Below are 24,101 nucleotides of genomic sequence, written 5' to 3'. Positions count from 1 at the left end.
TTGAGAAATAATGGAATTAGTAGGAAGTCAAACAGTTTCCGAAGTGCAAAAAGAATTAAGTAATAGTTTGCAATTTAATAATGTGCGTAATTTTTTGGATTTACAGCAGTAATGGCTGAGTATTCGGTAACAACACCTAAATATCATTAACGACATCAGACGACATATTCATTTTGCTAACATGCTGCTTTCAGATGGTTTCATTGTAATTATGGACCGAGACACTTTGTGTCGCTGTCTACCAATAAGGGATTGAAACGAAGCTGGAGATCCATCACCCATCCCCCGGCAGGGGAAAGATGACGCAGACATTTTATCGAGCATCCAAATCGCGGAGTCAGCATCTCATTACGGCTCGAGTCTACAGGAACAAGTTATTAAAAGGTATTTTCACCCTGTGGATACAAATATCTGAGTATTTTCGAGGGTATCTGATATTTAGTAGGAGTAAATGCAGATCAGCGACATAAAATGGAAAGAACAGCTTTGTCCTCCATTTTGCTGTTTTGTATCTGTCATCTCGTTTCTGGGCAGGTCCGATATTCCATTCCCGAGGAGCTGGAGCAAGGTACTTTTGTTGGGAATATCGCAAACGACTTGGGTTTAAAATTAAAAGAACTATCAGATCTTAGCTTGCGAATCATCTCTGATCCGCATCCACAGTATTTCGAAGTGAATTTGAACAATGGAATATTATTTGTGACCAAAAGAATAGATAGGGAACAGCTGTGTAAAGGCAGCCTTACTTGCGTTATTCCACTGGAGATAGTGACTGAAAACCCTGTGAATTTGTATCGTGCTGAGGTCGAAATTCTGGATATAAATGACAATTCCCCCAGTTTCCCTAATGGTGAGATTTATTTGGACATTTTTGAATCAACTTCACCGGGTATGCGCTTCCCCTTGGAAGACGCACGCGATCCTGATGTGGGTGTAAATTCAGTACGTACGTACCAGCTCAGTTCAAACAAGCACTTCATTTTGGAGGTACAGACTCGCGGTGAACGTAAATTAGCGGAACTCGTCCTACAAAACGCATTGGATCGAGAAAAAGAAGCCATGCATCATTTACTGTTAACAGCCATTGACGGTGGTTCACCAGAGAGATCTGGCACTGCTCGCATTACCGTTGCAGTTTTGGACGCAAATGACAACTCACCTATATTTCACCAGTCTTTGTACACGGTCAAATTATTGGAAAACATGCCGGTGGGTACTTTGGTGATCAAACTTAACGCAACCGACACGGATGAAGGATTAAATAGCGACATAGAGTATTACCTTGGTAAGTACAATCCCGATAAAGTGCGAAAGCTCTTTACCTTGGAGCGCACAACAGGAAACCTTCGAGTGAAAGCACTGATCGATTTCGAAGAAAATAAAAGTTTCGAGATTAACGTTGTGGCGAAGGATAAAGGCTCATATGCAGTGCCTGTGCATTGTACTGTTTTGGTCAACATTGAGGATGTAAATGACAACGCCCCAGAAGTGAAGCTAATGTCAACATACAGCACAGTCCGCGAGGATTCTCCAATTGGAACTATGATTGCTGTGATTAGTGTAACTGATCTAGATTCAGGGGACAATGGAAAAAACAATTGTCATATTCCCAGTTATCTCCCATTTCAACTGAAATCCTCTTTTAAGGATTCCTTCACTTTGGTCACCAGGGATATGCTGGACAGAGAAGTTGTATCTAAATATAATGTTGATATTTTGTGCAAAGACTCTGGGTCCCCTCCTCTCTCTACGAACAAAACAATAGTAATTCACGTAAGAGACATTAATGACAATCCACCGCGTTTTTCGCAACCTTCGTATCGGGGCTATATTATGGAAAACAACACTCCTGGGACTTCTATTTTTTCAGTATCTGCAATGGACTCAGACTTAGACATAAATGCACGTATTTCTTACTCTATAATGAACACAAGAATTAGTGGCGTTCCTGTTTTATCATATGTTTCTATTAGTTCAGAAAACGGTACTATTTATGCCCAACGTTCGTTTGATTATGAGCAGATGAAAAACATTCAGTTCCAAGTGCTGGCACAAGATGGTGGAATAGTATCACTGAGTGCCAACGTTACAGTAAACATGATTATCCTGGATCAGAATGACAATGCACCCGTAATCGTGTCGCCTTTGCCACAGAACGGTCTTCAGATAACTGTTCCACGATCTGCTGATCCAGGCTATCTGGTTACCAAGGTAATGGCAACGGATGCTGATTCAGGGCAGAATGCCCGTCTTTCCTTTCGACTTATTCAAGATGCGAACCCGGGAATTTTCATTGTTGGACAGAGTTCTGGGGCAGTCAAAACAATTCGCCGATTTGGAAATCACGATTTTACGGTGCAAACTCTCGTTATCGTTGTGCATGACAATGGATATCCAGCTCTATCAACCTCTACAACTATAGAACTCTCCATAACGGATACCATTGCAGAAGTACATTCTGACCTGAGGAGTGTACCACAAGCTGATGAATATTCGTCAGACCTAGCATTTTATATAATAATTTCTTTAGGTGGAATCACATTCCTTCTTATGATTGGTGTTATTGTTCTCATTGCAATGATATGCCACACGGGCCGTGGCAGCCATCTCGCAAGCTGTTGCCATTCCGGGGGCAACAACAAGAATAAGGAGTTCAGAAATCCACACATTAACTTTCAAATAGCAACGGACTCTAATGTAATTTCCAATTGCATTGAAGTTCGCGGAACAGGATCTCTTTGCCAAACGCACAGCTACAAGGTACCTTCAGAAGAAAGGACTCCCCAGGGTTCATCTTTGGTCTTTCAACAGTGCGGGCCTCCAGAATATAGAAATTATGTTACCAATGTTGACAATGCTTTTTCGGAATGGATTGAGACGACAGCATATAATTTCGCCAATGACACTGATGTGGTAAGATGTTCAGTGCAACAATTCATGAATAACTATTATATTTGCTTATCACAGGATGATAAATGGCCATATCTGCATTTGGTCAACCATGACTTAATTGTCCTTGCTGTAACACAGTTAATAGAGAGAGGTGATGGCCACTTCATAATGTATTCAGCAGTATGGCTGTAAAACTCATATATGTTTGAATAAAGCAGCTTATGTGGCTTTTAGTGACTTATTTAGAAGATAGGAATTGCACACCTCTGCAGATTGTACGGTTACCATTGTTCAGAACAGTTCTTGCATGCAAATTAATTGCAGAGTAGGTTGTTTACTTATAATTTGTATGTTGGTACCATAAGCACTATTCTTCTTCCAGTCCTTTGTAATTTACTAAATGTAATTTTTGCTGTATTGTTTCGAGGAATATGATCGTCCTTGGCTACAGAAACATGCAAACAAAGGAAACAGGCATATTGGTGCATTGGGCAGTGAAGTGAACGATAAAGTTCAATGCAGAGAAGCGGGGTGGGGGAGGGGGTGGTGATTAAGTTTGGGAGGGGGCATATGGAGTGAAAGTATACAATAAAGGCTAGAACAATAAATGAGGCGCAGAAATTTAAAGGAACTTCGTGTATATGTACATAGATCATTAAAATGGTTCGGCATGCTGACAGGGCAGTATTGCAGGCATTGATGTCAGCCTTTTAAATGATCACAGCTCTACTCTTTGAGTAACGAAACCAAAGTTGTCTTAAACAGCTGTTTTAATGCAAACTACAGCAAGGACGCTGGACAATACAGCACACATCTCTGTAGATTGACAGAGTGGCGCATTCCAACATGCACAATTAATTATGGTTTTCAAATTCAATTACAAGTAATTAACATATACCAATCACAATACTTTATCCATGTTTCATTATAAGATCCAACCAGCGTGAAAACGTAATAGATTATTGCTGTAACTTATTATCGTACAGGTGACTTCCTTCCGCCTAGTTAAAGATGTCTGATTTAATGAGATTTGCCAGACTAATAGCCTTGATGTCCGTCTGTGACGGCTCTTATAAGAAGACATTTATTTTTTTCACAACAGGTTGTGTGATTTTTAAACTTATGTGATTACTAACCCTTTCAGCAGTTAATAAAGCAAGTATTATATCCTGATTTAGTAATGGGGCATGAAGTACAAGAGTGAGGAGGGAATATTGAAATATATTCCACACTAGTTTGGTCTCATCTGGAGTTCTGCATCCAGTTCTCAGCGCCATACTTGAGAAAGGGTGTAAAGGCACTGGAAGGGGTGGAGGAAATTCACAAGAATCATTCGCGTGGTAAACAATGTATGTACTAGGACAGATTAGAGAAGTTGGAACTGTTGTGCTTGGAGAAACAAAAAATAGCTGAGAAGAGACGTGATAGAAGTATTCGAGATCCCGAGGGGTGTGGACCGAGCAAATAGTAAGAAACTGTTCCCACTCAACAGAGCATCAAGAACTAAAGGGCACAGATTCACAATAATAGGCAAAACTAGGACAAGTAAAATGAGATTTTGTTTTTACCCAGAGGGTTGTTTTTGTGTGAAATAAACGTCCTGAGAAGGTAGTAGAGGCAGGTTCGATCAAGGTATTCAAAAGGGAATTGGTTTGCCATCCAGAATGAAAGAATGTGCAAGGTTACACGTCCCCTGGTGACCCGACACACCTGACGAAGGAACAGTGTTCCGAAAGCTTGTGGCGTTTACTATCAAATGAATCTGTTGGACTTTAGCCTGGTGTTGTGAGACTTCTTACTGTGACCTGTCACACACCCAGCCGAGAAGCTCTATACTTTAGGGCTCACCCAAACGGGTCAATGGTGATTCTTCCGAACTACCCTTGGTAATGGAGATTAAAAATAGCACGAAGAGTATATTTTCTACCTTTGGCGTCATCACTACTTCTTGAATGTGGCGTTCAAAATTGAGGAGTACTGTAATGTAAGAAGAGGGAGGGTTGAGACAGTAGCTGTTAGCCAGTAAGGAGGTTTCCTTGGCCATCTTTGACCTGATGCCTTGAGATTTCGTGGGGTCCAGGGTCAATTTTGATGACTCCTAATTCACGTCGCTCCAGAATGTATGCTACTGTGCTACTACCTCTGGAAAGTCTGTCCTGCCGGTGGTGCTGGGCACATTCGGGGATTTATATATGCATTTATTTACAGGATGTATGTTCCGCTGCCTAGTTCAGCATTTACTGCCCATTCCTACTTGCCCTTGGGAAAGTGGTGAGCAAGTCGCTTCTTTGACGGTTGCAGCCCTGAGGTGTGGGTACACCAAAAGTGTTGCTAGGGAGGGAGTTCCAGGGTTCTGTCCCAGCAACAGTGCAGGAAGACAAGATGATGAGTGACTTGACGGGGAACCTCAAGTGCCGGTGTTGCTTGGCATCTGCTGCCCAAAACAGCTGTCACAGGTTTAAAAGATACTGTCGAAGGATCTTTACTGAGTTCCTGCAGTGCATCTTGCAGATGACACACCGATCTCCCACTGTTTAACAGTGTTGGACGGGGTGAATGTCTGTGTAAATTCTGCCAATTAAGGGTACTGCTTTGCTGTGGATGGTGTTAAGCTTCTTGTGTGTTGTTGCAATTGCACTCATCCAGGAAATTGGAGATTATTCTATCACAGTTCTAACTTGTAGGTTGCGGACAGGCTTTGGAGAGTCGGGTGGTGCGTTACTCCTGCAAAATTCCTAGCCTCTGATCTTCTGTCGCACACACATTAATGAGATATCTAGGCCACTTTATTTTCTGGTTATTCTAATGCCCAGGATGTTGATAATTTGGAATTCAGCGACAGCAATGCCACGATTTACTCGCAACCTAGAGGGTATAGTGAGGGACACCAGGGCGGTTGTCTGCAGAAGAGAGTGGAAGTACAGAAGTCTTTGTTGCCTGCCCTCAGCCAAAGTTCTGGACATCTGCTCCGACCTGACGAGGAGCTTGCAATGAGAGATGGAGGATCCCGCTGTCGTGGTCCGCGTATGTCGAAGAGACGTAGGTAAAACGAGGAAAGAGGTTTTTTATAAGGAGTCTAAGGAGCTGGGCATTAAGTTAAAAAACAGGCCTTCCATGGTTATATTCTCTGGATTATTTCCTGAGCCACGTGCAAATTGGCAGAGAGTGTATACAATTAGAGAGATGAATACGTGGTTCAAAGATTTGTTTGGAGCAGTTGTTTCAGTTTCTGGGGCAGCGACGTCAGTAATGGGAAATTTGGGATGTCCTGGTGAGACTGCATACATCTGGAACTGTGCTGGGACCTGTATTCTTGCAAACCATATTACTATAGAAGTAGCCAGGGCTCTCAAAGAAAAAAATGGTGATAGGGGCGGGGAGGGCGGGGTCTGGGGGGTGATCGGTGATCAGTAGATCTGTGAGGGGACATGTAGGGTGCAAAGCAAAAGTGCATGGAAGCATTGCAGGGCACTATTTAGGTAACGAATGTGCCAAAAAGGAAACGAGCGTACAAACATTATAAAGCAACGCATGGAGGTAAATGGGAAATTATGGTAAAAAGAGAAAAATAATGTCTCTTTGCTTAAATACACGTAGCATTCCGCACAAGATAAATGAGCTCACAACACAAATCAAGGTTAACGGATGATCTAATATAGCCATTACTGAGTCGTATTTACAACGAGTTCAAAGCTGGGAAATAAATATTCAGTGGTTTGTGACTTTTCGTCAGGATAGGCACGAAGGAAAGATGGATGGGGTAGCTTTATTTATAGGAGGTGGAATAAGTACGGTTGCAAGAAATGGTCTTAGATCAGAAGATATGGAATCAAGATAGGTGGAGGTAAGAAACAACAAACGGAAGACACTCGTGAGAGTAGTCTATAGCCTCCCTATTAGTAGCCATGCTATAGGACAGACAAAAAATGGGTAGATAATGAAGGAAAGTAAAAAAGGCAGTACATTAATTGTTGGTGACTTTTGAATTGTGAAAATCAAATTGGCAGGTTTCAGCCATCAGGAAGGAATCATGGCATTTATCAGAAGTTTCCTTGAACAAATTGTTATGGACCTCACCAAGGATCAGACTGCTGTAGACCTGGTAATATGTAATGAGGCTGTGTTATTAAAATCTCAGAGCAAAAGATCTCCTAGGAAACAATGGTAACAACATGGTAGAATTTAGCATTCAGGTTGTGAGTGCTAAAATTGGGTCACAAACATCTGTGCGAAAATTAGAGAAAGTTAATTATAAAGCCATGAGAGCAGAGGTGGTTGGGCAGAAAAAAGAGTTGAGCAGAAACTGCAGTTGATAAAAAATGATAGATGTGTATGAAAATAGTTCGTGACTAACAACAAAGACATGTCTAAGTGAGGGAGAAGGATTCCTGGAAGGGAAATTTCATTCATTGGTGGGACATGGGCGAGACTGGCTGGCCAGCATTTATTGCCCACCTCTGGTTGTCGAAGAGCAGTTGAGAGTCAACCACGTTGCTGTGGCTCTGGAGTCACACATAGGCCAGATCAGATAAGAAAGGCAGATTTCCTACCCTAAAGGACAATAGTGAACGCGGTGGGTATTTCCGACAACTGACAATGGTTTCAACAAGATTCTTAATTCCTGATAGTTTATTTATTGAATTCAAATTCCACCATCTACTTTGGAACATTCGTGAATTTCTGGCTTAATGGCGTCGCGAAAATACTGCTGGGCCATCACCTCCTCTGGTTAAGGATCGTATTAACAAGAAAAATATATATCATCGAAAGCCAGGGAACTGAGAAAAGTATTAGCAACAAAAATGAAGAGGGAGAGTCCCTGTTCCAACAGGGACAAAAGCTGAACGCCAGTTTTGTGAGGTGAGAGTGACTGCCGTTGACATGAATGTGTCGTTTTACCCAAAATACTATCAAGAAGCCCTAATAGAATTGGACTTGATGGGAATCAGGAGGAAAATCATCCGCTGGTTGGAATCGTGCCTCGCACAAGGAAGATGGTTGTGTTGTTGAGGTCAATCATCTCAACTTCAGGACATCAATGCAGAAGTTCCTCTAGTAGTGTCTCAGCCCTACCATCTTCAAATGTTTCATCAGTGACCTTCCTTCCATCATAAGGTTTGAAGTGGGGATGTTCGCTGATGATTGAACAATGTTCCTCGGAGAAAATGTCCTGACATTAGTTCCCCGAATCCCACACTTCCTATGGCTGAGGAAAAACACCCAAAGACAGCTTATGCTTTGCAGCAGACCCTCTGACATGGTAATCATTGACAGACAAATCCAAGAATATTTCTCAGGACAAAAACAGAAATTACTCAATACGTTCATCAACTGGACCTAAGCATTTGGCTCAGTTAATCGCGAGGCTACGTGAATGGTACTCCAGCAGTTTAGATGTCCCAGAAACTTCATCCCAACCCTGCAGCTGCTTCGTGATGACTTGACTGAGTCTGTTTTGAGTTCAAGTTCTGAAACAATCCCCTTGAAAATCTGAACCAGTGCCAAGCAAAGCTCTCTGATAACACTTATAGTTTTTGCAATCTACCTGGCTGTGGTTATTCACCTTATCGAAAATCCGCCCTCTGGTGTATCAGCGGAACACTCTCCCATTAGTCGCCTCTATGTCACAACTGAAGTGGCCACCATAAGTATACGTGAACTACAGTTTGCGTATAACTGCAGAGTTAGTTCCCAATCTACATCAGATTAGCAAATCACTCTCGGTCTCTTCAAATCTAACAAAAGCGATTCGACCTGCTCTTGAATAATACCGAAATAAAGCGAACGAATCAATTCAGCCAAATCACCTACAATATATGTTGACAGAGAGATTGCAATACGTTGAACATTTCCCAAAACCTGGCCGCCACTTCTTTCAGTAATTGATCACTTATGCAAGCTCAGTAAAAATGGCAACAAGCGCTTGCCAAAAAACTTCTGTAAGTCTTCAAAAGGCAGAGCCAATGCTGTCAAATGTGACATGGATTCTGCGTGCACAAGAAGGAGAGAAATCCCTCAAATCGTGACTCGGTCACATCCTCCAACCTAAATAGAAAGACCTCTGAACAAAGGCTGATGTCCTTCTTGAAGCCACCTCTTCGCGTATTCATGCAAAATATCAACAGTGAAGAATTAAACATTGCATCCAGATAACAGAACAACTCGCCCAGCATATTCTGTTTTTCCAACCCTCAAATCAGCGATGTTACATGGGATCAGAAAGAATACGCTACAAAGACTATCTGAAACTCTCCTTGAAGGGCAACAGCATGGGCTTTAATGCCAGAGAGGAGCTTGCTACCAATTGTTTGAATTGGTAACAACTTGCCCGTCAAGCTTGACTTCAAACCCTTTAATGTTGAGGCAGAGTGGTGGTAGCTACTGAAACAAAAGGAAACAAGTTCTACACTCCGGATCCCACGACCTCTTGGGGCATTCTGCCATATGAACCTAAAAATCTGCGCCTTAAGAAACGGCCTGCTTCAGTCACATGAAAAACCAAGAGGGAAACTCACAATACTAAAAAGGCCGCATCTCCAAATCAAAGAACAGTATTTGCTTCTCAAGAATGACTATGGTGCTGTTCGCATGCTCTCCAGTAAACGGAGAACTAGTTAAGAAGGAAAAGTTTTAGGAGACACTTTCAGGAAAATTGAAATATTTGCTGCTGTAACAATTCCTTTCTCGTTCACCTTCGAGCATTCCGTACATTCCTCATGTAATAACAATGATAGCATTCTGATCGTTTTCATTGTATTAAACAATAGACATTTTGATTGCCATTTATAAAACTCTGGTGCATTCTCAGTGTACGGTTGTGTCCATTGATGACAATATACTGTGACGGTTTTACAGAGGACACTGAAAAGATTATGCGAGAATGGGCCCAGAGACCAGTTCTTTCATTTGTAGAGTGGTAGATTGGAGAAACTGAAATAATTCTTCTTAAAGAAAGGAAGGTTGAAAGGAGGCTTGATAGGAGCGCTTCAAATCTAGAAACATCTAGACAATGTCGATAAAGACCAAATATTATCATTGATTTGAGTCGTGAAGCAGGCAACACTGATGTAAGTTGATTGGCAACAGAACTAACGGTGATTAAGGAAAATGTTCTTACGCATTGATTGGTTGGGATCTGGAATGCATTATCACGAGTATTTGGAATTGTGATTTTCAAGCAAAGGAAAATAAAGTAAAATGCCAACTGGTGGTGGAGATTGATTATTTGATCTTGAAGAGGGTCGACATGGAAATGTTCGAAAGGCCCTTTTCTGTGCTGTAACCAATCTATTAAGCTATCACCTTTTTGTTGAAGGAATTCAGTTATAACTCGAGTGACCATCTAAACAAATTCCTCTCGTAAACATGGTTCTACAAGATATTTGGATCTTTGCTCTCATATTCTGTGTTAAGACACGATTGTATTCTAAAATTCTCAACTTTTGTTCCTTTGTCTGCAAGTCAGTAATGTTGACAAATGATTCATAATATGGCTGGAAATAATTTGTGTTTTCAGACTTTATTTTTGGTTGTGATCAACTTCTCAGTGGTGTCGTATTTAATGTAATATATTTCCTTCTGCATTTCTCCTGTTACATCCTCAATAATAACTTACCTTTGATGCCTTTTTCAATGCCTTATATATTTGTCAATCAATATAACTACTAACTTCAACAGAATATATTGAACAGGTACATTGTGCCCACCCTCACGGTACAAGGTACAAAACACTTCAATAGTAGAACATCAAGGGAAAACATGGACGGGGGAACATCAAGCCATCTCTATAAAGTGCAAACATAATGTGATTAAAAACAAACAAGTCCCAATACCTTTGTGTCATGCTTTCTCTGGCGTTAATGTAAGTGGCCACAGAGAAAGTATAATCTCGCAAAATCCCCAGATTCTGGAAAAGCCCCAAATGATTGGAAAACGACCAATGTGTTCATGAAAGGTGATAAACAGAAAGCAGGAAAACTTTAGCCCAGATAACGTAACATCTGTCATTAGGAAATTGTTAGTCTCCACCATTGAGGAAGCAGGAGCACGACACTTCAGAAATGACAATGTAAACAACAAGCATCATCACGCTTATCAAAGACAATTTGTTTTTGACAAATGAATTAGAGTTCTTGGAGGATGTGAAAAAGTACAAGTAAAATAAACGAACAGATATTTCCAGAAGGCAGTTGATAAGTTGCTACATGAAATAGATCTTTCATTATAACGCTCTGATATTGGGGTGATATGTTAGCATTGACAGAGCATTAGTAACTGGAAGTGATAAATTGGTAATTTTCGATGTTAGAAAGAGAAATTGAATTTCGGCCGAATGGAGTGTCACAGGCTCCATGCAATTTACAATAAATTTGCAATTTATATTGATGATTTGGATAAAGGGGTACAGCATATTGTCACTAAGTTTCCTGGCCATGCAAACGTATTTGTGAAAGCATATTGTGAGCAAGGCGGAAGATACAAAGGAATGTAGATAGATTAAGTAAGTGGGGAAATTGAAGATAGGTTATAAGGAGTGCAAATATGATGTTCTCACTTTGTTAGGATAAAAACAGAATATTAATTCAATGCTGAGAGATGACTTGGTACTCCCAAAAATTGGGGACAGCACGGTGGCACAGTGGTAAGCATAGCTGCATCACAATGCCAGGCACCCAGACTCGATTCCCGGCTTGAGTCACTGTCTGTGCGAAGTTTGCACATTCTCCCTGTGTCTGTGTGCGTTTCCTCCGAATCCTAATGCATTGGAAACGGCTGGGAGAGGATAGGGCCTTTACTGTTCAAGCAAAATCCCAACAAAATTGAGTTGTGAACATTCTATGAAAAGTTATGCACATAATACTGTTATGAAGTCAATAAAAGGAATACTAATTGTATTTTCAGACCTGAGTATGAAAACAACTTTTCGAATTGCCTTTACAATCCTGCATCTGGCTATGCATATAATATCAATCTATATACTCAATGTTGCAGCCTTCCACGTCATGAAATGTTAGTTTACGTCCATTCTGTACTAAACAGCACCAGTTGTGGATAAGAAGCCACACTCTGTCATGATAGCTCCTGCAACATTGGCTGAAAGGAACATAATAGACTGTGAAGGTGTGGGATTCGCTGTTTTGTTTTCTCCGAACCTCCTAGTCAGCCAGCTGAACTTTCCGTTGTTCCTCTCCTCTCCAATACCACTCTGAATGTTCACGCTCTGGAGGACTGGTCATTGATGATTGTCTCCTAGTTGCTGCACTAATATCCACCAACTATCCATCCAGCACACGTTGTACAAGTCTTACTAATCTGGAGCAGTGCACTAACGACAGAAGCTTCGCAGAGTCATAATTTGTTTTTCTCTGCCAGGCTGCTGTTAGTTCCGTTTTTTACTCTGCGTGGGTAGAACAGCTGCAAATTTTGCAAGGCAAGCGATTGTTGCAACAAGTGACAAACGTTTGGTGAATGTGGAGACCAGATAACTGCAGTTATCAACATGAAGTTGATGAAATTGCAAATAAACTTGAAACATAATTGGATGCTGCCGATACGAATTTTCAGATAAGTGTTTGATGAAGTAAAATGTCGCTTACTCATATTGCAGCATATTGAATAAGATGGTCAGCGTCAAATTGGATAAACAATGACTTCAAGACCAAACATCTCCAGTCGTGAGAAATAGTGTTTTTTCAGATGGAAAGAGAGTTCGAGATACAGGGAGCCTGGTACAATGGGCAGGAAATTAGTAGATGGAATTTATTAGAGAAAAGTGTGTGAGGAGATGCGTTTTGGCTGGTAGGATAACCAGGAATACCTTAGTTCTCAAGAGTTTAAAGTGGAAATGTGACCCTTTCGAGTGCGCAAATCTTTGAAGGTGCAATGTATTTTTGGAGAGTAAAACGTATGGAATTTAGATTTTCCGAAAGCAGGAAAGTTATGACGAACTTGTATAAAGCTCTGGTTAAGTAACAACAAGTATATTCCTTCAGGTTCTGGTCACCACAGTTGAGAACTGATGAAACATTATCAGAATGTTCCTTAAACCTTCGTAAGTCTTGGAAGTGTATTGAATAACACTAAATTATTCTGGAAATATCCGCTTAAATCTGTAATCCTGCAGCTATGCTGAAATTATTAAACGAATGTACCTATAGAATGTTTCCTGCTTGGGCATATGGGATTCATATTTAGGGTCAAAACTTGTTGCAATAGAATTTTGGAATAGAGATAGGATTTGCTTTCACTTTAGTAAAGCAAAGACGAAGAACATTCAGTTATAGAAAGATTCAGCTTCTAGTTTTGACTTTTTTTTATTGAAGTTTGACTTTAATGTAATCTCATGTAGTTATAGGCTATGACATTTTGTGTCGCTGTCTACCAATAAGGTGAAGAAATCTAGCCAGTAATCCACCACCCATCCAGTCACATCAAAGGGAGGATGTAAACGTATCAGTAGCGCTTACGCAAACCAAATGCAACATCTCATCCGCCACACCTCCAGTTTCTCTAAGCTTGCCCTGAATAACATGATAATGCAAAATATCGGTCAACAGTTCATTCACGCGCTTCGAACACATTTATTCTGCAGAAGAAATGTTACGATCAGATAGTCAATGGACACTAAGCGTGCCGGCGATATCGTCCATTTTTGTGCTTTGTGTCTGGACTCTGACTTTGGGGCAGATCCGTTACTCCATTCCCGAAGAACAGGACTGGGGTGCATCCGTAGGAAAAATCGCAGAAGATTTGGGACTGAACGGGGAAGAATTATCAAGCTTGATCATAAAGTTGTTGCAAATGTCCTTGAGGTATGCGGGAATGGATCCTTTCCAGATGCATACCAATATAGAGTTCATTCGGCGCCACGAGCTACAACCGAGTTCATGGTTTTCAGACCCTTCTGTCTAAAAACATCAGGTACGAACCGGGAGAACAAGAGAACAGCTGTATCTGAATGTGATGGGAAAGTAACCAATGACTGGCCTCATAACATCAATGAGGTAAGTGCTATGCATTGAAACAAAGCCAATGTAGCTCAGAAATGGAATTTGCGCTGATGCAGAGCAATTAGCCCAGTCGGAGTTAACGATCAGGTGCTGATATACCTCAATTTCTGACTTATTTTTCCAAGTTAATCGTGTTAAGTTCGTTACCATTTCGACCCACTTTTACTTGAGACAATGTAATGAAATATTCTGAAACAGTATTTCAGCTATTCGCAATAATTTTTCTTACTGTAAATCTTTGAAAACTGAAAGGAGCTAAGAGAGTGAAGAAGGCCAGGTGGAGCTTATTTTAATTGGAAGCATTGCATATAAAACTCATTTATCGTATCTTTTAGGAGATAGCAGTCAGGAGTATTTATTCATATCCATTTAGCAGGAGGGCATTCCATTCTACACCTGACTTGTGATTTGTAGATATGCTTTATAAAAAGATTTAGAGAATCAGGATGTGTGTTACGTCCCTCAGGCTTCACATTCTTTGACATGGTCATAGCGCCAAAACATTTATGTGGCTCCCCCATTTTGGGTAAATGGTGACACTCATGTTGTTGATCCTGGGGGATTTAATAATGGTGATCTCTGTTAAAAGTGAAACAAAAATGCTTCGCCACCTGTTTGGGATAATCATTACTAATCAATTTTCTGGCTTGAACGTTATTTGCCAATTGTCAGCCGAAATATAATGTTACCTCAAGCATGTTGCATGCAGGCTTGGACTGTTTTGTTATATCTGTGTATTGTACAATCATTAGCAAATATCCTTATATCTGACCTTAAGGTGAAGTGTTCATTCAGTACATTTGACCTATTTTGTTTCTGTATTTTATTTTGTTCCTGTGGAAGGTCACTGTTGAAGCAAAGTAGCATGGTTGGGTCTAGGGAAATGCCCCGAAGAACGTTCTGGGGTTGAGATATTTCCAATGACTACAACCGTTTGAACAGCCATAACTCAAGCCAGTGAAGTTTGTCATTAACTTAAATAATGCGAGGGCTCCTTGATACCAAAGGCTGCTTTGATGTCAAAAGCTGTCACTCTTGTCATGACTCTGGAATTTTGGTCTCTTGTTCTTATTTGCTGCAAAGAGGGCTGGAGCCACGTATCATGTGCTAATAATTGTAAGTAGGTTGGAACGATGGTAATTCACCTGATTAGAATACCCTTGCACTTTGTGCCCAGGATTTTTTTTTCTAGTTGATGGCATGTGAATTAGGAGAAGGAGTAACCCATTCTGACCTTCGAGCCCACCCCACAATTTAAAAATCATAGTTGATCTAATTGTAGCCTCATTGCAGTCTACCTACGATAGCCTTTCATCCCTCACTCATCAATAATCTATGTACCTCTACCTGAAAATATTCAAAGACTCTGCCGCCACTTCCTTTTGTGGAAGAAAATTCCAAAAGACTCAGGAACTTTTGAGAGAGAAGCACAATATGAAGTAAAATCGTCAATGTGTTCTGGAGATTGGTTCACACAGCAAAACCAGGAACTAAAGCTTACATTAACTTGACAATGATCCTTGAAGAACAGTACTCTGTAAAGCCAATGATCAACATTGAAGATTCCATCGAAGGAATTAATTGGAAGGCAAAAGCATTGCTCATGTTGTGGCATATTTAAAAGGGCAGGCACAACATTGTGAGTTTGGTGAGTCATTAGAGGATGCTGTTCGAGATCATCTACATTTTGGTCTCCAAAATTAGACTATCCAAAGAAGATTGTGATATTGCTAAATATGCTCTGACTTTAAAGACATCAATAAAAATTGCAGTGTCAATGGAACTCGTTGCATTGAGGATTTACAATTTTGTGCAGAAATGAAGGTCCACAAGTTGCGAATTGCCCATAAGAACTCAAAACAGTAACAAGCACATCGCACATGTGCCAAAATGGACCTTTCAGTGAGTGAATGCTGGAGCAAGGATAGCAGATTTAAGAATTGAGGCAAAATGGGTAACATTGCCAAAGCTTGGTGGGATAGGTTGGCTTCCCCTGAGAAGAATATTCAGAAGAAGAATCTCGGTATCTTCAAGAAGAACAAATTGCATTCTATAAATATAATCTGCAACACTGAACAAGGAGTACTGTGAAGAAGAGAATGGCCAGAAATATGATAAAGAGCTCCAACTGAACGTCTTGTCCATTTTGGATACATCAGATAGATTCTGTGTGATTCTGAAGTGGACAATCTATTAGGATGGATGGTGATACTAGTGCTGCTGTACCTTTAATGACTGAGATTACATGCCAACAAAAACTCGAACTTCTTCCTTTATAACGGGCTGATGGGATTTTAATGACATACAAGGAAGAGATCATGACATTAAAAGATTACACCATGGTCGATGTAGCAAACAGTGGAGTTGTCCCTCCATGCGTTCCATAGTAATTTGCTAATTCTATTTCGGAGGTCAAGTTTGGAGGAGACAAAACTTAACTGAAGTGCTGTCAACAGACTGGTCGATGCCAAAGCGCCTTCTGGATAAATACAAGAATGTATTCGAAGAAGCACTAGTGTCAGTGAAGGGGATTCAAGTAGGTGTGCTTGGACGGCTTGGTGCAGATAGTTCTGATGGACAAACGTTCCGCATTGCAGCTGGGAATTGGGGGCAGGTCATTCAGCCATTTCTTGACATCAGATGGAGTGAATTTGCTTGGTTAAAGTATGGCATCTTTCAATCTGGCAACCTCAGGAGGAGACTGGAATGGATCGCTGATCTGCAATCCTGCATACATCTGGTTGCAAATGAATCAGCCTTATCTTGTACACTGACAAGTTGGGCCACTGCGTCATTGTCAATGGAAACGCTCGGAGTATCTCCTATACCTTTAGCTGTGTAATTGCGCACCGGCATTCATGACTTGTTGGGGAAGTACAGCAGATATTTAATCTGAAATATTAGTTGTGGGAATGTCATTGAGGATTGACATGTCATTCGGCATGTTTTTTGTTGCTCTGTTTAACATTCATGCAATCATATATTGTAACGTAAAAAGGCTTTCTTTTCATATTTAGCTATTATGATGCTGGCATGCACTTCTTCCGTCGTCTTCGAACTAAGGTTAGTGCGCTATTTTGATGTTATGGTTGAACAATGCAGGATAATGCGGCAGTAATTGTGTCGTACAATTTTGTTGTTGATGGCCTGCCGCGGCGCGTGAAAGCGCAATTTTAATCAGATACATTGTTTCTGAATTTATCCCACTGACCACGGTTTTACATGGTTTTCGCGAGAGTCCTTAGTGTGATGACGATAGTTTATCCCTAATCCAGCGTGGGTGCTGGTTCCATATTGACAAAACTGAAACTCTAGCTAACTCACTGGCAGGATGTCGTAAATAAAGCATGGATCAACTTGCGTTTTTTTTTAAATATGCAAGTACAATTCAGAGCGTCCAAGGGAACAAAACGTTGTGATAACAAATATGACAACCAGAATAAGATTGTTGCGCAGTTATTGCTATATTTCAATGTAGTTTGGATAGATTTGCTCAAAACAAACTAGTTAATAGTTAGGAACATAATTTACAAAGAACAAAGAAAATTGCAGCACAGGAACAGGCCCTTCGGCTCTCCAAGCCTGAACCGACCATGCTGTCCGACTGAACTAAAAAACCCCTACCGTTCCGGGCGCCATATCTCTCTATTCCCACCCTATTCGTGTATTTGTCAAGACGCCCTCTAAGAGTCATTATCGTATCTGCTTCCACGTCCTCCCCCTATCTTACCTCCTACGTGATCCTGTTCTGAAATGTTGTGCCAGGTTGATGAAACAAAGCCAGATAATAGAGTCGAATTTTAATATGTGTAAAATGTAGGATTGTCTGTGTTAACTCAGATTTAGTTCTGAACAGAATTAAAGAATTAAAGACTTTCTACACATATATTGCACGACCGTGATCATTCGAAATACTGCAAGTTGTATTCTATCTAATTTTTTCAGTAATTTGGAGGGAAAATAAAACTCAGGCTTTCGGCACTCTTCTTCTGGTCTTGATGGATTTTTGAAAAAATCTTGTAATAATTGTTTTCACTTGAAATGACTAGAAATGGCATGTACAGTCAAACAAAAACGTTGTTGTTTCTATCACTGACAGGTTTTTTGTACTCAGTAACAAGCTACTTTGGAATATTTATGTGTTTTCGGCTTTTACAACAAGCTTGTCCTCGTGTAAAACTTGATGGCCGAAACTTTTCTGAATCTGCAACTTTGGTACGTGTCTAGCAAGTTTATTATAAATAACTTAATCTTTGCACGTGGGATTTAAGACCAAATGATTCTACCTTAAAATTGGAATATAGATTAGGGGATCATAAAATCAAGATGTACAGATATAATTCACTGTCATTTAGAGTCATTAGAAGTACCCTTATTCTGGTACTATACTTTTTTTTATTTCATTATTTGGAATGAAATATTAAAATGGGGCATAAATAACAGATAGGCATTTTTGGAGTACAATGGTTTATCTACCATTCTGGACAGGAGCTGAGATTTGCTCAACTGAACCACTATGGCGCTACCTCAGGATGTCTAGTGTAATTACAACGTGGAAAGTTTACATTGGCAATTTGAACTTAGGAAATAGTAATTGAAAAGACTTGGCAATGAGGTGTATCGAACATATCAAAACAAGAAATACGTGAAATACAAATGTTTTAAGATTAATTAATATACTAAAGTTGTCATCATACTTCACCATATACTGTGAACCATTTAGTTGTAATGATTTAATGCTTCCTGTTTTCAAATGTAACGTTTTACACTTGAACTTGTCTGTAATTCTGTGAAGTTTGATTAGGATACATTAATTCCACGAAACAGATATTATATAATTGGTATAGCACAGATATAACTGACATATCACAGACATATCTCAACTGTATTTGAAACCCTGTGACATAGTACAAGTTCCATGTTCTAATGAGTCTTCTCACCCTCAGGTAGACACGAATATATATAATTACATATATATATATAATTACAGATGAAAATGCATTTTTAAATATTAACAACATAACTGTTTGAAACAAACTCGAAAATAATTACAGTTTTAATCTGTCTTTCAAATAAAAGTGAAGAAAATGTTGAACTTGACATTGACTTTTATTTTCTAGTGTTGAAATATACTAGTCATTTGAATAGATAGTGCTTTAAATGAAGGGCATGCTATTAAATTGTCTGGATTTTTTACGATGTAAGTTTTAAGATATGCTATGTAAGCCGCATAAATAATTTGAATTATTCCTGTCATTTAACTATTTCCTGTCGCTAAGATGAATAGAACTTCGTAGGAATAGCTGTGCAATAACTCCGTTGCAAAATACATTCATGATCTGTGAGAAAAATAACCAAAAAGTCACAATTTTGTTATTTTCAATGTTGTTCAGCTTTGGTATTTTCTCAGTGCAGTTATAGGCCCAGACTCTTTGTGTCGCTGTGTACCAATAAGGAGATGAAATACTGCTGGTGATCCACCACCCATCTATGGCCCATCCCCCAATATCCGTTGAAGGAAGCAGAAGGAATGATGATGTTTGTACGAACAAGGCGAGTCACCTCTTCACATGGCCTCTCCGTGTTTCATCTAATTTTCCATATTGAACGATTTACTTGGCGTAAGATGCAGAATGCTATCAGCCAGAAGAATTTGTAAGGTTTGGAACAATCATACCTGAAAAAGAAATGACAAAACCGGGCAGTCGCTCGGTGCTTATATCATCCACCTTCCTGCTTTGTGCCTGGAATCTGGTTTCCGGGCAGATTCGTTACTCCATTCCCGAAGAACTGGAACACGGTGTCTTCGTGGGAGATATCGGCAAAGATTTGGGTTTGCCCGTGGAGGAACTATTACGCCGTAGATTCCGAATGGTGTCTGCTTCGTCTTTGCAATATTTGGATGTAAATCGCATGAATGGAATTTTATTTGTGAATAAAAGAATAGACAGGGAACAACTCTGTGGACAAAGTGTTACCTGTTTACTGTCTTTGGAAGCTGTAATTGAAAATCCTGTGGAGCAATACCGCGTGGAAATTGAGATTCTGGATATCAATGATAATTCTCCGAGTTTTCCGAGCAGTGAAATTCATTTGGAAATTGCGGAATCAGCGATGCCTGGAGCGCGTTTCCGCTTAGAACACGCTCATGATCTTGACGGAGGAAACAATTCTATCCGCACATACCAGCTCTCTCCAAATGACCATTTTATTTTAGACGTGCAGAGTCGCCGAAAACGGAAAGTGCCCGAACTAGTCTTGCAGAGCACTCTCGACCGAGAAAAACAAACAAAACATCATTTATTGCTGACGGCGTTTGACGGTGGATTCCCAGAAAGGACAGGTACCGCGCATATAACCATTACTATCTTGGACATTAATGATAATGCACCGGTTTTTCTGCAGTCGTTGTACACTGTCAGTCTAATGGAAAACGTACCACCGGGCACTTTGGTGATTAACCTTAATGCTACTGATATGGACGAGGGTCCTAATGGTGAGGTGCTCTACTCGTTTGGTAGTTACAATGAAGAAGACATACCTAAAATATTTCGGATTAATTCAACATCCGGGGAGATCCAGGTAAAGGGTATATTGGATTTTGAGGAAGCCAGTATTTATGAGATTGATGTAGAAGCTAAGGATCGTAGTTCGTCACCATTATCTGCGCACTGCAATGTGCGAGTGGAGATCAAAGATATCAATGACAATCCTCCAGATTTGATATTGAATTCAATTTCGCGTGCAATTAGTGAAGATGCTCCTATTGGTGCGCTAATAGCATTGATTAGCGTTACAGACCAAGATTTCAAGAACAACGCCTATACCGATTGTTCAATCTCTCCAAACGTCCCCTTTGACCTGAAATCTTCTTTTAAAAATTCATATAGACTTATCACAAATAATGTCCTTGACCGGGAAAGCACTCCTCAATATAAAATCACGGTCACCTGTAAGGACCGTGGATTCCCTCCCTTAGCCACCAACAAAACAATCGTTGTGCAAATTTCAGATATAAATGACAATGCGCCGCGGTTTACGCAAAATTCATATACATTTTACGTGACAGAAAACAACGTCCCTGGTAGATCCATTGGATCAGTGACAGCTTTCGATCCTGACGTAGGCCAAAATTCACAAGTGTCTTACACAATGGTGCAGAACCAGATTCAGGCTTTGCCGGTGTCTTCGTATGTCTATATTAACCCGGAAAATGGCACCATCTATTCAAAGCGTCAATTTGACTACGAACAGCTTAAGAGTTTTCAGCTCCATGTTCAAGCTCAAGATGCGGGATTGCCAATGCTTTCAAGCAATGCTGCTGTGAATGTGATTATCCTTGATCAAAACGATAATCCTCCAGTTATAATATCGTCTGGATCAAGAAAGCATGCCAATACAAGTGTGCCTCGCTCTGCAAACCCAGGGTATTTGGCAACAAAAATCATTGCTTCGGATGCTGATTCAGGTCAGAATAGTCGATTATTATATCAAGTTTTGCACGCCAGTGATCCAGGTCTCTTTTCCGTTTCACCCAATTCGGGGGAAGTGAGAAGTGTTCGACGATTTAAAGATACCGACGCCAGCATGCAAACGCTACTTATCCAAGTGAAAGACAATGGATATCCAGCTCTCTCCGCCACGGCCACTATTACTTTGACAATAGTCGAAGAAAATATCAACATTCAAGCGGATTTTACTGAACCCCACAAGAGTTCCCAAAATTCACAGAGATTAACCTTTTATATAATAATTTCTTTGGGAGTAACTTCGCTTTTTTTGCTGGTCGTTATAATTGTGCTTGCTGTGGCTATATGCCCAACGGGCAGAGGTCCCTCTTATGGTCGGATTTGTTCTCTTACTAGTTGTTGCTGCAGCAGGGAATTAGAATATCAGAATTCAAATGTCAATGTTCAAATTGTTCGGGATTCCAATTTAATTCCAAATATCCTCGAGGTTCGTGGAAATGGCTCACCTTCAGGTACCTACCGTTATAAAATTCGCTCAGCGCCGGAACCAGCTGAAATGTTTCTCAGTCCGCAAATGGCTGGAACTCCTGGGAGGAACGCATTGTCCGTTTCATCGCAGAGCGCAAAGCTGAATAACAACTGGTCCGATGCATTACGCGAGGTGAGCAGATCACACAAAAGTTAACGTCTTAATGGTGAAACATAAATGCAAGAAAAGAAAGGTACTCCTGTCAGATTGATAGGCACACTGATATACTTCTACAGGTGCATTTCATCTGCTTACAACTTTCTCTGCATGTATTTCATGTGTCCAGAATTTTAGGCTTTTTTTGTTAAACAATCCCCAAGAAAAAATTATAATCGTTCTTGACAATTGTGCGATTTATTAGTTTGCTAAACGCAAACAATACGTTTGATAAAAACTGCAGAAATGTATGTTAACCTTGCTGCTGCCTTAAAAAATGGAAGCAGTCATAATCATGTGAAATTTTTCAACTTGATGTTCAGTCCTGAAGGCCGGAAAAAAGTCAAACAAATAGATGAGTTGCTGCTCCTCTAGGTTCAGTTGAACTTATTCGAAAAATGGAGGAGGAGAGAATGATGTGGAGATGCTGGCGTTGGACTGGTGTGGATACAATAAGAAATCTCACAACATCAGGTTAATTTCCAACAGGTATATTTGGTAGCACAAGCTTTCGGAGCTCTGCTTATTCATCTGGTGCATGGGGCCACCCTTCACCACCCTTCAAGCTGCTCCTTCATCAGATGAGCGGTGAAGGATGAAAGAGCAGCGCTCTGAAAGCTCATGCTACCAAATAAACCTGTTGGACTTCAACGTGTTGTTGTGAGACTTCTTACTGAAGTTCAGAGAATTCAGAATGATACCAAGCATCAAATGGCAAGTGATCAAAGCTCAGGGCCACATTTGTAGACAGAATGGAAATATTTCAAGTACAGCCGTGGGAAACATTTTATCAAATAGTGAGTAGAGTCAAAGAACTATGTAACTAACTAAGGGCTTGCGAAAAACAATAGGATTGAAACAAAAGGGATGAAAAACATAGGGGAAAATTGAAACTATAGAAAGAGGTGAATACTAAGTGCACCGAAAACAATTGGGATCAACAAGTTCAGAGAACCCTGGATGTCAAGGGATATATAGCATTCGGTAAGGAAAAGAAGGAAAACTTAAGAAAGAAGGAATTCAACACTGTATTGCAAGTGCGGCCTAACTAAGGTTCTATAAAGCTACAGCATGGCTTGCCAATCTTCAAACTCAATGCCCCAGCCAACGAGCGCAAGCATGCCAAATACCTTCTTGTCACAGTCCTCCATTCAGATATGCACCCTTCCATTGTTACCCTCTGTCTTCTATGACCGAGCCAGTTCTGATTCCATCTTGCCAGCTCACCTCTGATCCTGTGAGACTTCACCTTCTGTACCAATCTCCCATGAGGGGCCTTGTCAAAGGCCTTACTGAAGTCCGTGTAGACAATATCTTACCCTCATCAATCGTCTTTGTCACTTCCTCAAAACACTAGCTCAAGTTTGTGAGACACAATCTCCTGTTCATAAAATCATGTTGCCTCTCGTCAATATGTCCACCTATTTCCAAGTGGAGTAAATCCTGCTTCGAAAACTCTTCTCCAATAATTTCCCTTCCACTGATGTAAGTAAGGCTCACCAGCCTGTAATTACTTGGATTATTCTTGCTACCCTTCTGAAACAAAGGAACAACATTGGATATTCCCCAATCCTCTGGAACCTCCCTGCAGCCAATGAGGATACAAAGATTTCCCTCAAGGCCCCAGCAAATTCCTCTCTTGGCTCCCTCTGGTGCATATCCCATCAGGCCCTGGGGACTTGCCCAACTTAATGTTTCTCAAGAACCCCAAGAACTCCTCCTTTTTAATGTGAACATGACACAAACAATGTACACACCCTTCCTCAGACTCATCGTCCACCAAGTCCTTCCCTTTAGTGAATACTGAGGCAAAATACTCATTTAATATCTCACCCATTTCCCTTGGCTCCATGCTTAGATTCTCTGCCCTGTTTTTGAGTGGGGAATTCCTCTCCCTGGCTCTCCTCTTGCTCTTTAGAGATAAGAACATAAGAACATAAGAAATAGGAGCAGGAGTAGGCCAACTAGCCCTTCGAGCCTGCCCCGCCATTCAATAAGATCATGGCTGATCTGTCTTGGCTCAGCTCCACATTCCCGCCCGCTCCC

General features: G+C 40.5%; 1 protein-coding gene and 1 pseudogene across 1 annotated transcript; both read left to right on the top strand.

The window, feature by feature from the left end:
- Positions 1 to 469: 469 nt before the first annotated feature.
- LOC145351629 (protocadherin gamma-A10-like) lies at positions 470 to 17,078 on the top strand. Its single transcript, XM_080201198.1, has 6 exons — positions 470 to 2,760; positions 3,617 to 3,775; positions 5,706 to 5,931; positions 13,484 to 13,620; positions 13,704 to 13,895; positions 17,004 to 17,078. The coding sequence occupies exons 1-6, from the start codon at positions 472 to 474 to the stop codon at positions 17,076 to 17,078; spliced, it is 3,078 nt and encodes a 1,025-aa protein (XP_080057324.1). The 5' UTR covers positions 470 to 471.
- Positions 17,079 to 19,589: 2,511 nt separating this feature from the next.
- LOC145351628 (protocadherin alpha-C2 pseudogene) lies at positions 19,590 to 22,055 on the top strand (annotated as a pseudogene).
- The last annotated feature ends 2,046 nt before the right edge of the window (positions 22,056 to 24,101 follow it).

This window comes from Carcharhinus amblyrhynchos, chromosome 13, assembly GCF_965287045.1.
Source record: "Carcharhinus amblyrhynchos chromosome 13, sCarAmb.v2.hapA, whole genome shotgun sequence".
NCBI lineage: Eukaryota > Metazoa > Chordata > Chondrichthyes > Carcharhiniformes > Carcharhinidae > Carcharhinus > Carcharhinus amblyrhynchos.
The sequence above is the reverse complement of the archived record's forward strand: the minus strand, read 5'-3'. Positions and strand labels throughout refer to the sequence as shown.

Bases quoted from the DNA above. Each gene is read 5' to 3' on its own strand.
- LOC145351629 (XM_080201198.1), top strand. From the start codon at position 472: ATGGAAAGAACAGCTTTGTCCTCCATTTTGCTGTTTTGTATCTGTCAT. The intron at 3,776-5,705 runs GTAATTAACATA...TCTAATGCCCAG, and splicing joins GTTTTCAAATTCAATTACAA to GATGTTGATAATTTGGAATT. The intron at 13,896-17,003 runs GTAAGTGCTATG...TGAACAATGCAG, and splicing joins GGCCTCATAACATCAATGAG to GATAATGCGGCAGTAATTGT.